The following is a 12,884-nucleotide window of genomic DNA, read 5'->3' on the forward strand; positions in this document are numbered from 1 at the left end:
TGCATCAATGACAACAGAATGACACTGATTAAGTTAAACACGAGTTTAAGGAGGAGCTGGGGAGGAGGTAGGTTGTAAAGCAGCGTGCAGTGGAAGCAGCCAAGTAGGCACGTTGAACTTAAGTAAGGCCCCTGTTTGAGAGTTGCCAATTGAGTGCATATAGGATGCTTGATTTGTGAAAACTATGACTTCATTCATGCATATGCGTATTGTGTGTTCAGTCTATAGGCGCACAGTGTTTCTATACAAAGTGACATTGACAATTATTGACTTGGAATGAATAATACAGTGGGGGGGGGGGGGGGGGTGTTTTTTTTCACCGATCAGTAAGAACAGGGATAGTTTCAACAATGTTGTTGCTTGTACGCGAAACTCATTGAATCATTGTCATGTAAACGTCCCCCTATTTTACATTTTTAATATGTTCTTGCAACCCCTTGTTTGCTGCAGAGAACCATAGCATTTATGTTTGCTAAGGCTAGAGCTATTTTTCATAAACCAGTATTTTTTATGGTAAATGACTGTACTAATGCTACACTAAAATTTTTAATTTTGAGTAATGACTGGGAACAATGATTAACCATTAAGGTCTTTCCATGGTTTAACATTAAATTAAGCAACATCTAAACTAAATCGTCTGATCGGAAAGCGGTTAGGGATTCTTTTTCCTTTTTTTAATCACTCAAGACCAGTTTCCAGAAAAGCCCGAGGTGAAAACGATGCAAAACAAACCTCACAGCTTGACAGTAAAAAACATTGCAGGAAAATGGCAAGATCTCCCCATGGTACTGAAAAAAGTGCAACCCTGTCCAAAATCCCAGTCTAGGAAACAAGGCTCCACAGCTCCAAGTCTCTGCCGTGGACCATGCAACCCAAAAGTACAGTTAGGGGAGAAGTTTAAAATGTGAAAAGACGTGGCACGCTGCCACACAGATGGGGATACAACAGAGGGAGAAAATAAATTCTCTGGCTCGCTGGAGGCATTTGGGAGATTTGCAATTAAGATTAGACCTGACGACGCTAAGACAAGGACAAGGCTGCTTCAGAACACACAATTATGCAAACAGACAGCATGATGTGCGGCATGTGCGACTAAACCGGTGACGAGACCCCACTGAAAGAGCAAGACTGGCTGGGAGGAAATTGGATATGTGAATGAGATAATAAAGAATGGTTCAGTGGAGAGACTAAAGTAATAAAGGTAAAGTCACTCTGTGTCCTTCTATTAATACAAATTCACAAGCTTTGGTTTGAATCATTAAGGTACATTAAATTGTCCCGTTTCTATACATATGAAATAAATGATCTCTGCTGATGCTGTGAAATATACATGGCAGTGTTACAGAATAAAACAAATATTAAATAATATATATTTTCATGACAACTTGTATTATCACAACTTTTTATCATTTGTCAAATCAACTTGGATAATTAATGTGATTCAGATAACATTTTTTCAGCTTCCATTTATTAAGCCCAACTCCTTTGTTGTAGTAACTAAAAAAAATATTTCAATGAACTCAACATTTTAAAGGCAACCAGGTAACTTACTTTTTTAAAATAAAACAACAATTTTTTACACCGTATTTAATTAAAATTAACCAGCTCAAAAGAGTAATTTATTTTGTAAATAGGTTGATTCACTAAAAGAACCGGTTCCTAAGAGTCATTTGTTTGTGAATCTGACTACACTTTTCACTCTCACAATCACAACTCCGATAAAAAGGATTATATATACGGATTGACATGATGAATAATGACAGAATCCAGTAAGCTGTTATGAGAACACTGAATTTTCTGGCTTGCTTATATTTCAGAGAGGCTCTGTTCTGCCAACTGCAAGTGCTTAACGAGCATTTTAACACTTGTTTAACAAATTAGGAAACAAATTAAAGCAGCAACAGCCCTGCCAACTCTTCTGTGCATGCAGACTGAAACAAACAAACAGCTGAGCCAAGATCTGATGAGCAAAAACAACTCTTAACCATAAAAAGAGGTCTTCACAGGCATGAAATTCAGAGAGACCACGGCACTCTTATCATTTCTAAAATCAACATCTTTGAGATTAAAGAGAAAAAATAACGTTGATTGCTTTTGACAAAGACGTAAAACATAAAATGTGCTTTCATGGCGGTTATCAAATAGTTACAAAAGCACCCTGGTTTTATTTTACCATAATTGGAGATCTTTAAAATCAACTGGGATTGAGCAAGGAGGTATAAATGGTTCTCCAAATGTATAAAATCTTGTGAGGTGTGAGATGAGAGGGAGTGTTAAAAAGCGAGAGTCTTCCATATGATCAACAAATGACCTATTTTTCTTATAATCAGACCTAACATTCCATAATTGCTTCCATATCTCCTCTCTATGTTTAGTGGGTACATGGCCTCAGATTTCATTCAAATGAAATTGGGAAATATTGCAGCCAAACAGGGAGGGAGTTTTTACAGTGATGTTGAGAGTATGGCAAAATGCCCTCCCACAAACTACAGACAGATGCTTTTAATAAGCCGAGAGTACAGAACCCATACCGCTATTGCCTTTATTTTGTATTTATTTGAGGCTAGATCCTAATGGAGATGCATTCTGACTACCTATTTCACAAACCCAAGCAGCCATAGATTCATGTAAATTAAAAGTAATAAGAAAAGTTTGTGCCACATATGTGCTTGTAGGCTGCACTTTAAGAAGAGCACCCCAAAATTACAATTATTTCATAATTTATGTATGACTTACATAATATATTTTAAAGAATGCGGTAACCAAACAATTTTTACTATTGACACTGGATTTTAAAGAAATTCTCTTAAAGTATACGTTCATAATATAGGTTTTTGGAACCAAATGAGTGTGAGCAAATGAATTTTCATTTTGGAGTGAACTGTCCTTTTAAAATAGCAGAGTATCTGAATCATTATTTTGGAGTAGTCTTAATGACAAAGCAATGCTGGAGATTCAATTGCTGAAGTTGGCCAGTCGTTTCTGGAGAGAAATAGTTAGTGATTTTCCAGTGCATCTCCTCCTTTTCTAAGCAAAGTCACCTTCTAACACGGTGTGAAGGAACACATAAGCGCCCAGGGTGCACAGAAAGGGCTCGATTTTCACGTTACCTCGCTTCATGCCTGCTTAAATCGACGTGAAGGTATAGCATATGACTACACTTATGCACAGAGGGGAAAGCTTAACGTAGATCAGACATGAAATAGTTCAAAACCAACACAGAGGCCAACAGATAATCTGTACCCCTCCATCTCACCCACAGCGAAACTCTTACAGCCCTAGACAGCTTTTGGAGGAAGCATTAAAGCTTACAGCCGTCTCAATGGGTAGGCCAATAAAACAAGGGCGGATTACATTCTTAAGAGGCACGTTTATCCAAGCACGTCGCCCTGTTTCCAGAACAACCTCCCAACCTGGGAGAGGAGACTAGGTGTCCGGGTCCCTGACGGGATAGGATCTACATTGCCCTGAGTTTTGGGGTATACGGTCACAGATTTATGTAAAACATTCAGATCTTTCCTACTGTAGCTTTTCACAGTCATGCTTGGATTTTGGCTTTAAAATAATGTGTTTGTCTGTAGCAACAAAAACAGCGGTTTTCAGAGCACTGGGCAGTATAGCTGCAGGCTTACTTGTGAAACAAACGCAGATGTAATATTGGACTCAGCTATGAATGTGATATCTATAGAGACCATGAATGCAAACATCTGCATTCTGGTGATGTGGCTGCACCACAATATGTAGAGTACGGCACTTTAAAATGTAGATTTTTTGTCTTTAAGACAATAGGACAAAAAGGAAAAATAAATACATCAAGGTCAGAAAAGTTTACAGGAAATCTTTTGCCAAATGTCAAAAATCGATATTCTAAATTTCGCTGTACTACCTAAAGTTATTGATGAGTTGAGTGTTATTCATTTCAATAAACCACAAAAAAGGAATCAATGATGTGCTCGCGCTAACGGACACAATCTCGAGCACAGATGCCTCTCAGAAGCATGCGAACAATGCATCCAAAATTCAATTGTCTTTCACTAGCCTAGAAATCTAGATGCACCCTAGCAGCAGCAAATCTAATCTGCTATGAGTGTCGTCTAGCAACTCTCAATACACTTCTGAGCTGTAAAAGCCAAACTCTGGTCAGGCCAATCATATTGTGTATAGAGTCGGCTTAACATAATGACAGCCGAGTTGCACTTGCATGCTACTAGTAAACACAGAAGCTGGCAAACGGCGGTTCGAATCAGCTTTGACTGCGACTCTGGAAGACTTGGAGTTAAGCTTTTCTCTGAGAAAAGAACAAAGAACGGAACTGAAGTCATTCTTAAGAAGGGAAGATGTGTTCGGAGTTTTTTTGCCGACCGGATACAGCGAATGTTTAATCTATCTATCTTCACCTTCGTTGCTCTGGTTGGTTGTAGCGCTATCCAGTTGTGTGCAGAGGGAGTTTGAAACGACCGTTTATCCCGCCCCTCGAATGGAGCCCTGTCAATGGTGAGTTTCCAGACCAAACATCTTGATGTGAGTATGGCTTGCCAGGCACAGCTTATTGCGCTTGAATGGTGAAATACATGCACGATTATGTCAATATGTACAAAGTATGTACTTGTGTGAATATTCACATAAACACAACACAGTCTATGTCATGTTCTACACGAACCTAAACAGTTGAGAACATAGGTGTATAAAAAACTTACATAATGAACTGGTATACATTTCATTATTCAAGCCTAATTAAACTGTCTACTACAGTCAAATATGAATAGTAAGACAAAACAGTAAACTACAAATTTTAATTATTTTAATTTTTAAAAATTCTAAAAACTATGATTTTAATCAAATTGTTGCATACCAATAGATTCCAACCTCTAGTGGATATAGTAAAGAAAACTATCCCAAATGTTAAATCTAGAAGACATTATCATTCATTGTTAAAATGTTTACACATTGCTAAAAACCATACTGATTTTATTCTCTTATAGTTTGTGGATTACTGGTAGCTAGAATAAACTCAAATGTCACCGGGAAGTGTCTGAGCGGCTAGATGTTTCAATATCTTATTCATCTCGAGCTCTGAGTAATCAGTGTGTCGTCATTTTAGGTTCAGAGGAAGCCAAAGCCTGAGTGGATTCGTCTTTGACATGGCCTGAGTCAATTAATTGCTTTGTTGAGCTCATTATGGTCCACAGGTATTAAGGCCTTTTGTGTCTATAGTTCAAGTGTTTTTTTCTGATGTTTGCCATGAAAGGAAGCCCATTAAAGGCAAAGGAAAGAACAGCACATTGCACAGAGGGATGACTCAGGTTTACTATTCAGCTCAAGAAAACAGTTAGAATCTCCAAAAGCACCTGAGTCTTTAATTGGAGACAGGAAGTGCAACATAAGTGAGAAAGACAAAAGGTCTATTCACTGGAAAAACCTATAAGAAACAAGTCTTACTTCCTGGGCACTTCAATCACATTATCCAAAGTGAAGTCAATGCATGTTTGATCCCCAATCATGAATAACAACAAATAGCATTCAACTAAAGAAAATAATATTACGTCACAGTAAATAACATGCTTAAATGTCTGTTATACTAGCAGGCCTGTAAATTATAGACATCCTTAATAACATGTTAAACAAATGCCATCAACTGTAGTTTGTGAGCCAATAAAAGCTCCCAGGAGCAATTATTATTATTTATTTTTTTACTGTTCACTGTTTTGGTTATAAGATGCACATAATCAAATCAAACCATTAGATATCAGTATTTTTATATTAAAATCATTACACATAATGCCAATTAAAAACATGTCACTGTAAAGGACAAACTAGACGTGTACATTTAACAGATATTTTACATTTACACTAAGGAAAAATTGAGTGGTGTTTGTACCCGTTGTTCTGGATGGTTTCAGAACGTTGCTATGGAGTTGCTTAAGTGATCTGAGTGAGTAATGGCATGTTGATTGATAAGCGGTCTATAGGGCGGCATTGCTTACTGGCCCATGTTAAAAAGTGCCCACTTTGATATTCTGGTCCCTTCAGTGTACGTATATGGATTTGTTTGTCTAATTACATCATTCTCCAGGTGTAAATCATACATTTGATTGCTTAGAAAAGTAATAGAACATCTCTTGGGTTTGTCACTAGTGTGATAGTGATGGTTGCCTAAACAAACACCACTTAAAAGAACATCACAGAATGCTAGAGGCTGCGGTTTTCAGCGTTCTTGTTAGGGCGCCGGTTTGAATCCTGATCGGAGTGGGTTGAGTAGAACCAGAGGGGTTACAAAACTTATCATGGAGAGATGGTTCCTCCAAAGATAAAACGATATGCAATAATCAAATTTACCTTAAAAAAAATCACATTTATCTCAAAATGTCTGCCAATAAGTCCAGTGCTGAGGGTAACACATTACAAGTAACAGATCACATACTTTTTCAAATAAGTAACACATTACTTTTTGTTTTGTATTGACAGACAGCTCTCCTGTCCTCATGTTAAGTGAAATCGGGAGTAAGTGCTGACGTGTTGTATGCACTTTGTAAAAATGATGGTTATTGTAGTTCTATATGAGCACTTGCTCATCTTACTTGCAAAAAACAGATATTTTTAATATTTTGATATTCTTGATATTCTATAATCAGTATTCCTTAATATGAAAAAAAACTCTGAAATCCAAACTCTATAGAATAAAGAATATTATGCAAACCTAATAATTAAATATGTTAAATATTACAGACTTTATGTATTTAATCTCACTTTATTAACTAATGTATTTTATGCCGACTTCAATCATACGAATAAGCAAAAATGACTTTAGTTAAACATTATATTTGTGCTTAAAGGTGCCCTCGAATGAGTTGAAAACAATATGTTAAATTGTTCTCATATATCTACATAAAGGGTTACTTCAGCAATTAGCATATGGCTTTGTATCAGTAGAAACCCTGGAGTATATTCAAATGACAGCGACATATAGCATCAACTTCAATGTTTAATTTTAAAGGTCCCGTTCTTCGCGTGTTTTCGAAGCTTTGATTATGTTTACAGTGTGCAATATAACATGAGTTCATGTTTCGCGTGTAAAAAACACAGTATTTTTCACACAATTTACTGTACAGCGCTGTTTCCTCTGTCCTAAAAAACGGCCTGATGATTTCCTTGTTCTATGAAGTCCCTCCTTCAGAAACACGTAACACGGTCTGATTGGGCCAGCGCTTCCCGTGTTGTGATTGGACAGCAGCTTAGCGCACTTTGCCCGAAAAGGTCCCGCCAAGACCACTCCCCCTTTTTTGCGTATTCTTGTGGGCAAACTGTTAGTCAGCAAACTGTTCTAGTGACGTCATTCCTGCAAGGAAGTGCAGGGCTGTAGTCCAAACCGGCCGTTCGCTGTAGGCTTTGAAAGGGAACTTCTGTTAAATAAAATATCTTGCTTGGCATTGAACTTTGGGCTTTATAATTTTACAGGTATTATTTATGCTCTAACAGCAACATTTCACACTAACTAAAGTTTGAGAGATGGGATCGTGAAGAACAGGATCTTTAAATGAATGTAGCCTACTGGCAATCTGGCACACGTGAGTGCTCTGTATTTTCCGTGGGTGCTCGAGCCCCGGAGCACCCATGGTATCGGCGCCTAAGACGAGAGCTCATCAGCTCATTTTTAACTGTAGCGTTATGCTGTGAGACTCACGCGGCGATTTGATCATTATATTAAATAGACACATTCAGTATTTAATTGAAATTTCTGTTCTCCAACTCAGTCACAGTAACAATCCAATAGCGGTAGCTTTGGGAGTGGCCTCACTAGGCAGTGAAGCATTCTGGGAATTGTAGTCTTTCATCCCCATGAGACAAAAATACATTTTCTGTCTTTTCTCAGTCTAGAAGGCTCCAAATTCAAAAATAATTTCACATTTCTACTACATTAATGACCCAGTTTAAATACAGATTCAATTTTCTACAGCTGAAGTACCCCTTTAAGGGCATAAATTGTCCACATACAGATTTGCCTTTACATTTGCCAAAAAAAATGTATTACAAAAAAAACAAACAAGCAAGCCCAGCCCAGGTGAGAAAAAGTAACACAAAAGTTATTCAATAGGTTACTTTTTAGGGAGTAACCTAATATTATAACGCAGTACTTTTAAAACAATACTTTGCCCAAACAAATGTCTTACAGACTGTTGAGGATATGAGACAATGTCCCTTTTTAAGTTATCATTGTTCACCGATCTTACAAGATGGCTTTTGATGGATTTCCTGTTCTTCCTTCTATTCTTAAGGCTTTTGTGCTCTTTGATATTTCGATCAGGGATAAAAAAGACTGGATTTCATTTATAGCTAAAAGACCTCAGGATGATGATATAAGAAACAAAATTCTACAAACTGAATTTCTAATATGCTCTTTGCTCATGGCAAAGTTTTGAGCATGGAAAGAGAACAGTGTGCATGATAAGGTTATATGAATAGATAGGAAACCAGTCCTTGGAAAAGAATACAGAGAAAAAAAGATAGATAAAAGAGCTTTAAAGTTGAGTTGATCTTAATTGAAACTGCAGTGTCCTATGGGACAGGGCTACAATTTAAATTATACCCACATTTTAGCAACAACATCAGAGGGTATATGGGAGGCCCTCTTTTGGTAGGCACCCCTACCATGAAATCTTCATAGGCTAGTAAATTTCCCCATGCATAATTCCACTATGCCCTGGGAGGGTATGTCTCTTTAACAGTGCTGGAGTAAAACTGTCATTTTCTTTCAGCCAACAGTCAAATTTCCAAGGACTAAAACATGAGAACGGAGCAACAAATTCATGCAAGGTTAAATATCCTCTGTCCATCCCCTACTTTGCACCGATAGCCAGCAATGAATTTTAATGTCTCGTAGCTGAGCTTACACAATAAATCTGTGGCATCCACCGGCCTCTGTGGACAGAGGAGCGCCATTTTCATCTTTACAACTTCCACATGTGAGTTATTTAATTCAGCATGAAGTATATAAGCTGTGGTTCTGCCTGTGGTCACGCTGACATGTCAGAACACTGTCACTTATCCACGCTGTAAAAAATTGTTTTCATCATTACAACATCTCTGTGTCCATCCATTTAACCTATCACAAGAATCTCTGTTAGCCCGTCTCATTTATTTAGAGTTTTCAAAGTTTGAACTTGATTTTCTTCATCAGTACTTACGTGCATTTAACTTTGGCACCGTTTTACTTTAAAGCAGCGATTCAATTTAAGTTTGAAATTTGAACAGATCAAGATTGCAACAGTGATTCCATCATTCCAAGAGCTCGGCTGAAACACTCCTTTCAAAATACCCACCAAATATAAAAATATACATAAAACGAAAGCAGATCTTAAAAAGTCCTTATTGAGGTGAACATTCTTACCAACATGGTAGCAAGTCACCTGCTGCATCATTTACTGACCCAATTTAAGACATAGTTCAGATTTTGAGGTAAAAATAGAGCAAAGACTGCTCAGTGGTTTTAGAGAAAGAAAGATAAACAAAACTAAAAGCATGTCAGACACATGCAGAAGAACAAACCTGGAGGACACGAGCACTCTTGCGCTGCTTCTCGAGCTGTGCGAATTTTCGACACTCCTTCTTTGAGTCTCTGAGAAAACAGATGCATATCAAATACGTAAGTTATTTAAAATAACACTGTATGGGGGAAAAACAATCTGTAGAAAAAAGTAGGCCTATATGCTACTGATAATTTTCCGCTAGGACATATCCTGTTAAAGGATTAGTTTACTTTCAAATGAAAATTAGCCCATGCCTCACCCCAGGGTATTCTCACAAAAATGCGTATAAATAGTACGAGTGTGCAATGTCGTGGAATGTATACGCCAAAACTCATTTTGGCGTGTCTATGGCACGCTGTTTTTTGCGTGCATATGATACGCATTTTATGGCATAAAGTGCGTATCATATGCACGCGAAAAACAGCGTATCATATGCACGCCAAAATGAGTTTTGGCGTATACATTCCATGACATTGCACACTCGTACTATTTATACGCATTTATGTGTGATCGGGTTGCTCACCCTCACGCCATCCTAGGTGTATGAACATTTCATTTCGTTCTTTCAGACGGATAATTAAGGCCTTCTGAAGCAAATCAATTGGGTTTGTGTAAGAAAAGTATTCATATTTAAAACTTTATAAAGTAAAATATCTAGCTTCCGACAGACCGCCTTCTGTATTTAACTTATGCGGAAAGTGTAACACCGCTCACAGTTCAAAACACTTGTGCTACATGCGATTTACGTTTGTAAGTTGAATATGGAAAGCGGTCTGGCTGAAGCTAGATATTTTAGTTTAAAAACTTTTTAAAATATGGATATATTTTACTTACACAAACTTCTTGATTTGCTTCAGAAGGCCTTTATTTTACCCTCCGGAGCCGTGCCGAGCACGTTTATTATAGATGGATGGATGCACTTTTTTGGGCTTCAAACTCAATGGACCCCATCACAGCCATTATAAAGCTCGGAAGAGGCAGGATATTTATTAATACAACTCTGAAAGAAGAATGACATATACACCTAGGATGACTTAAGGGGGAGTAAATCATGGGCTAATTTTTATTATAAAGAGAACTAACCCTTTAATTGTACAGATTTTATTCAATAGCTAATGGAACAATGCAACGTGTAATTCAAAAGAGAGAATATTCAATAAGAAAAAGTCCTTCATAATATTTATAGTACTACTATAAAACTACTCTCTAATTAATTTATCTTCAAAAGCACTTTAATCACATAATACATTTTAAATAACGTACAAAAAAGTTTTGTGAATTTAGTATTTTGTGTCATTTCATTGTTAGAGCATACGAAAAAATAACATATTTGCAAAAATATATTTTATTCATATGTTATGCTATGTCCTCAGTATAGGACACCAGCAATCATGTTTTTTTTTTTTTTAACGACATGAATAGGAACATTGGAATTTTTTTTAAATCACCAAGCAGTTTTTAGGTTTCAAGATTTATATACCAAACTTTGTATGAAGATGACTCAACTATGTTATGAAAGATATATCAGAACAATTTGATATATCCTTTTGCTTTATTCAATACGTGTAAAATGGTCATAAGTGGGTTTCCCCATGATATACAATTGTATTTAACTAGCATAATAATGTGTTCTTGGGGCAACATGTAATGGGAAAAAAAATAAGTCTAACAATAGGAGCAGTAATTGCCAAGATTTTCATTATAATATCTAATATTTCATAGGAATATTTATATATATATATATATATATATATATATATATATATATATATATATATATATATATATATATATATATATATATATATATATCCCTTTCCCTATTCACTTGTGTCCCAAAAATGACTGATAAAGTCTTGGTGTCTTCTACAGTGAACAAGTATGAAATTGGTGTCTCGTAATTTAATTTGAAACCCCATAAAATTTTCCTGAGATGTTGATTTATGACAATCAATAAAATAGTGTCAGATTTAAATGACAAAATATTAAAATTTCCCATAAGTGTTACATTTGATCAGTACATTAATGTCAGTCATTTTTAAAGAGAATCATGGTAAAACTTCTTAATTTGGTATCTCTGAAAAGCCCTGAATGTGCTCTTTACAGGACATCCAGAAGTAAAACTTTGACATGTATGTTGTATGAGATATTCACTAAAATGCAATGTCCACTTCAGAGGACAAACATCATGGGCCACATGAGGATTTATTCTAAATACACAACACAATATAAAACCTAAATTGAAAGCCAGATAAATTGCCGAATTCTGATCCAATTTAGACAAGAAATGTAAAAAAGAAAAAGAAAAAAGAGTCGCCTCACCTCTTGCACAAGTTTCTCAATGGCATCCCAAAGGGTCGCGTGCGCATCCAGTGTCGCGTGCACAGGTTGAATCACAGACAGTCTCTCCATTTCCAGAAGCTCAATTTTACGCTCAAGATGAGAAGTTTTAAAGTTCGTAAACAGACAAACTGCCACCGAAGACGCCGACAACATAAAACACACGAGGGTCGTTAAGCACTGAAATATCTGTGATGTGTGATGTCCACTGCTGTTTGATGCCTTTGACACATCTTTTAAATCTCCGTTTGAAACCATTTTTGGCATTGTGGTTATCTGGCAAACTGTTATCCTGGTTCTTGAATCCTTTTTGAAACACGAGAAGATCTTTATTTTAGTAAAGTGGAGTTTGTGGCTTTAGCGTAACTGCGGCTGGCGGAGACGCTGCGATGTGATGCACACTAGAAGAGCGCGTGTCCTACTGAAAGTCTGCTGCACGATGGTCGCGCGCCTCTCTGCGTCTCGAGCGCAGGTTAAATTGTTTCCCTCTGAAGTGTCTACAGTCAGCCCCTTTCTCGCTGCGGAACTACCGTAAACAAAACAATGTACCCGACAGTGTGTGCGAATTGTGTGTGCGTGTCTTCTCCCCTCCCCGACCCAAAGGTCAAAAGTCAAAACAAAAGGTTGACGGGGGTCTTAAGAGCATGTATTATTTTACTATGCAAGCATAGATTTCAATCGATTTTTCAAACGTCTTCGTAACCACAAGTGAGGTTAATATGCATATAATGATGTAATATGAAGTAGAAGAACGAACAAACAAAAACACAAATAAACAAAAGCTTCACGGTTTAGTCACCGTGGAATTTTAATAGACCGTTCTTTTTTTTTTTTTGTATGGAACATTTAATTATTATAAATGATTTATTCGTGCGCATTTTGTTTTCATTAATGAGCGAGTAGACTAAATCAAAAACCTTTAGTCAAAGAAGAGAAGCTCTAAATACAAGTTAAATTATCCTCCTCCAACATAGCGAAAATGTGTAGCCATACCATTGGCTATTTTACGTAGGCCGATAT

General features: G+C 36.8%; 1 protein-coding gene across 1 annotated transcript in view; it reads right to left on the reverse strand.

Moving 5' to 3' along the window:
- Positions 1-12,437, reverse strand: part of LOC137046851 (collagen alpha-1(XXIII) chain) — a 117,367-nt gene extending 104,930 nt beyond the window's left edge. Inside the window, exons 1-2 of the mRNA XM_067424284.1 lie at positions 11,847-12,437; positions 9,544-9,613 (exon numbers count right to left, since the gene is read on the reverse strand). Of these exons, the coding sequence (XP_067280385.1) occupies positions 9,544-9,613; positions 11,847-12,131 (355 nt within the window). The 5' untranslated portion in view covers positions 12,132-12,437. The remainder of the gene's footprint in view (positions 1-9,543; positions 9,614-11,846) is intronic.
- Between the last annotated feature and the right edge of the window lie 447 nt (positions 12,438-12,884).

Source organism: Pseudorasbora parva, chromosome 18 (genome assembly GCF_024679245.1).
Source record: "Pseudorasbora parva isolate DD20220531a chromosome 18, ASM2467924v1, whole genome shotgun sequence".
NCBI classification, from domain to species: Eukaryota; Metazoa; Chordata; class Actinopteri; order Cypriniformes; family Gobionidae; genus Pseudorasbora; species Pseudorasbora parva.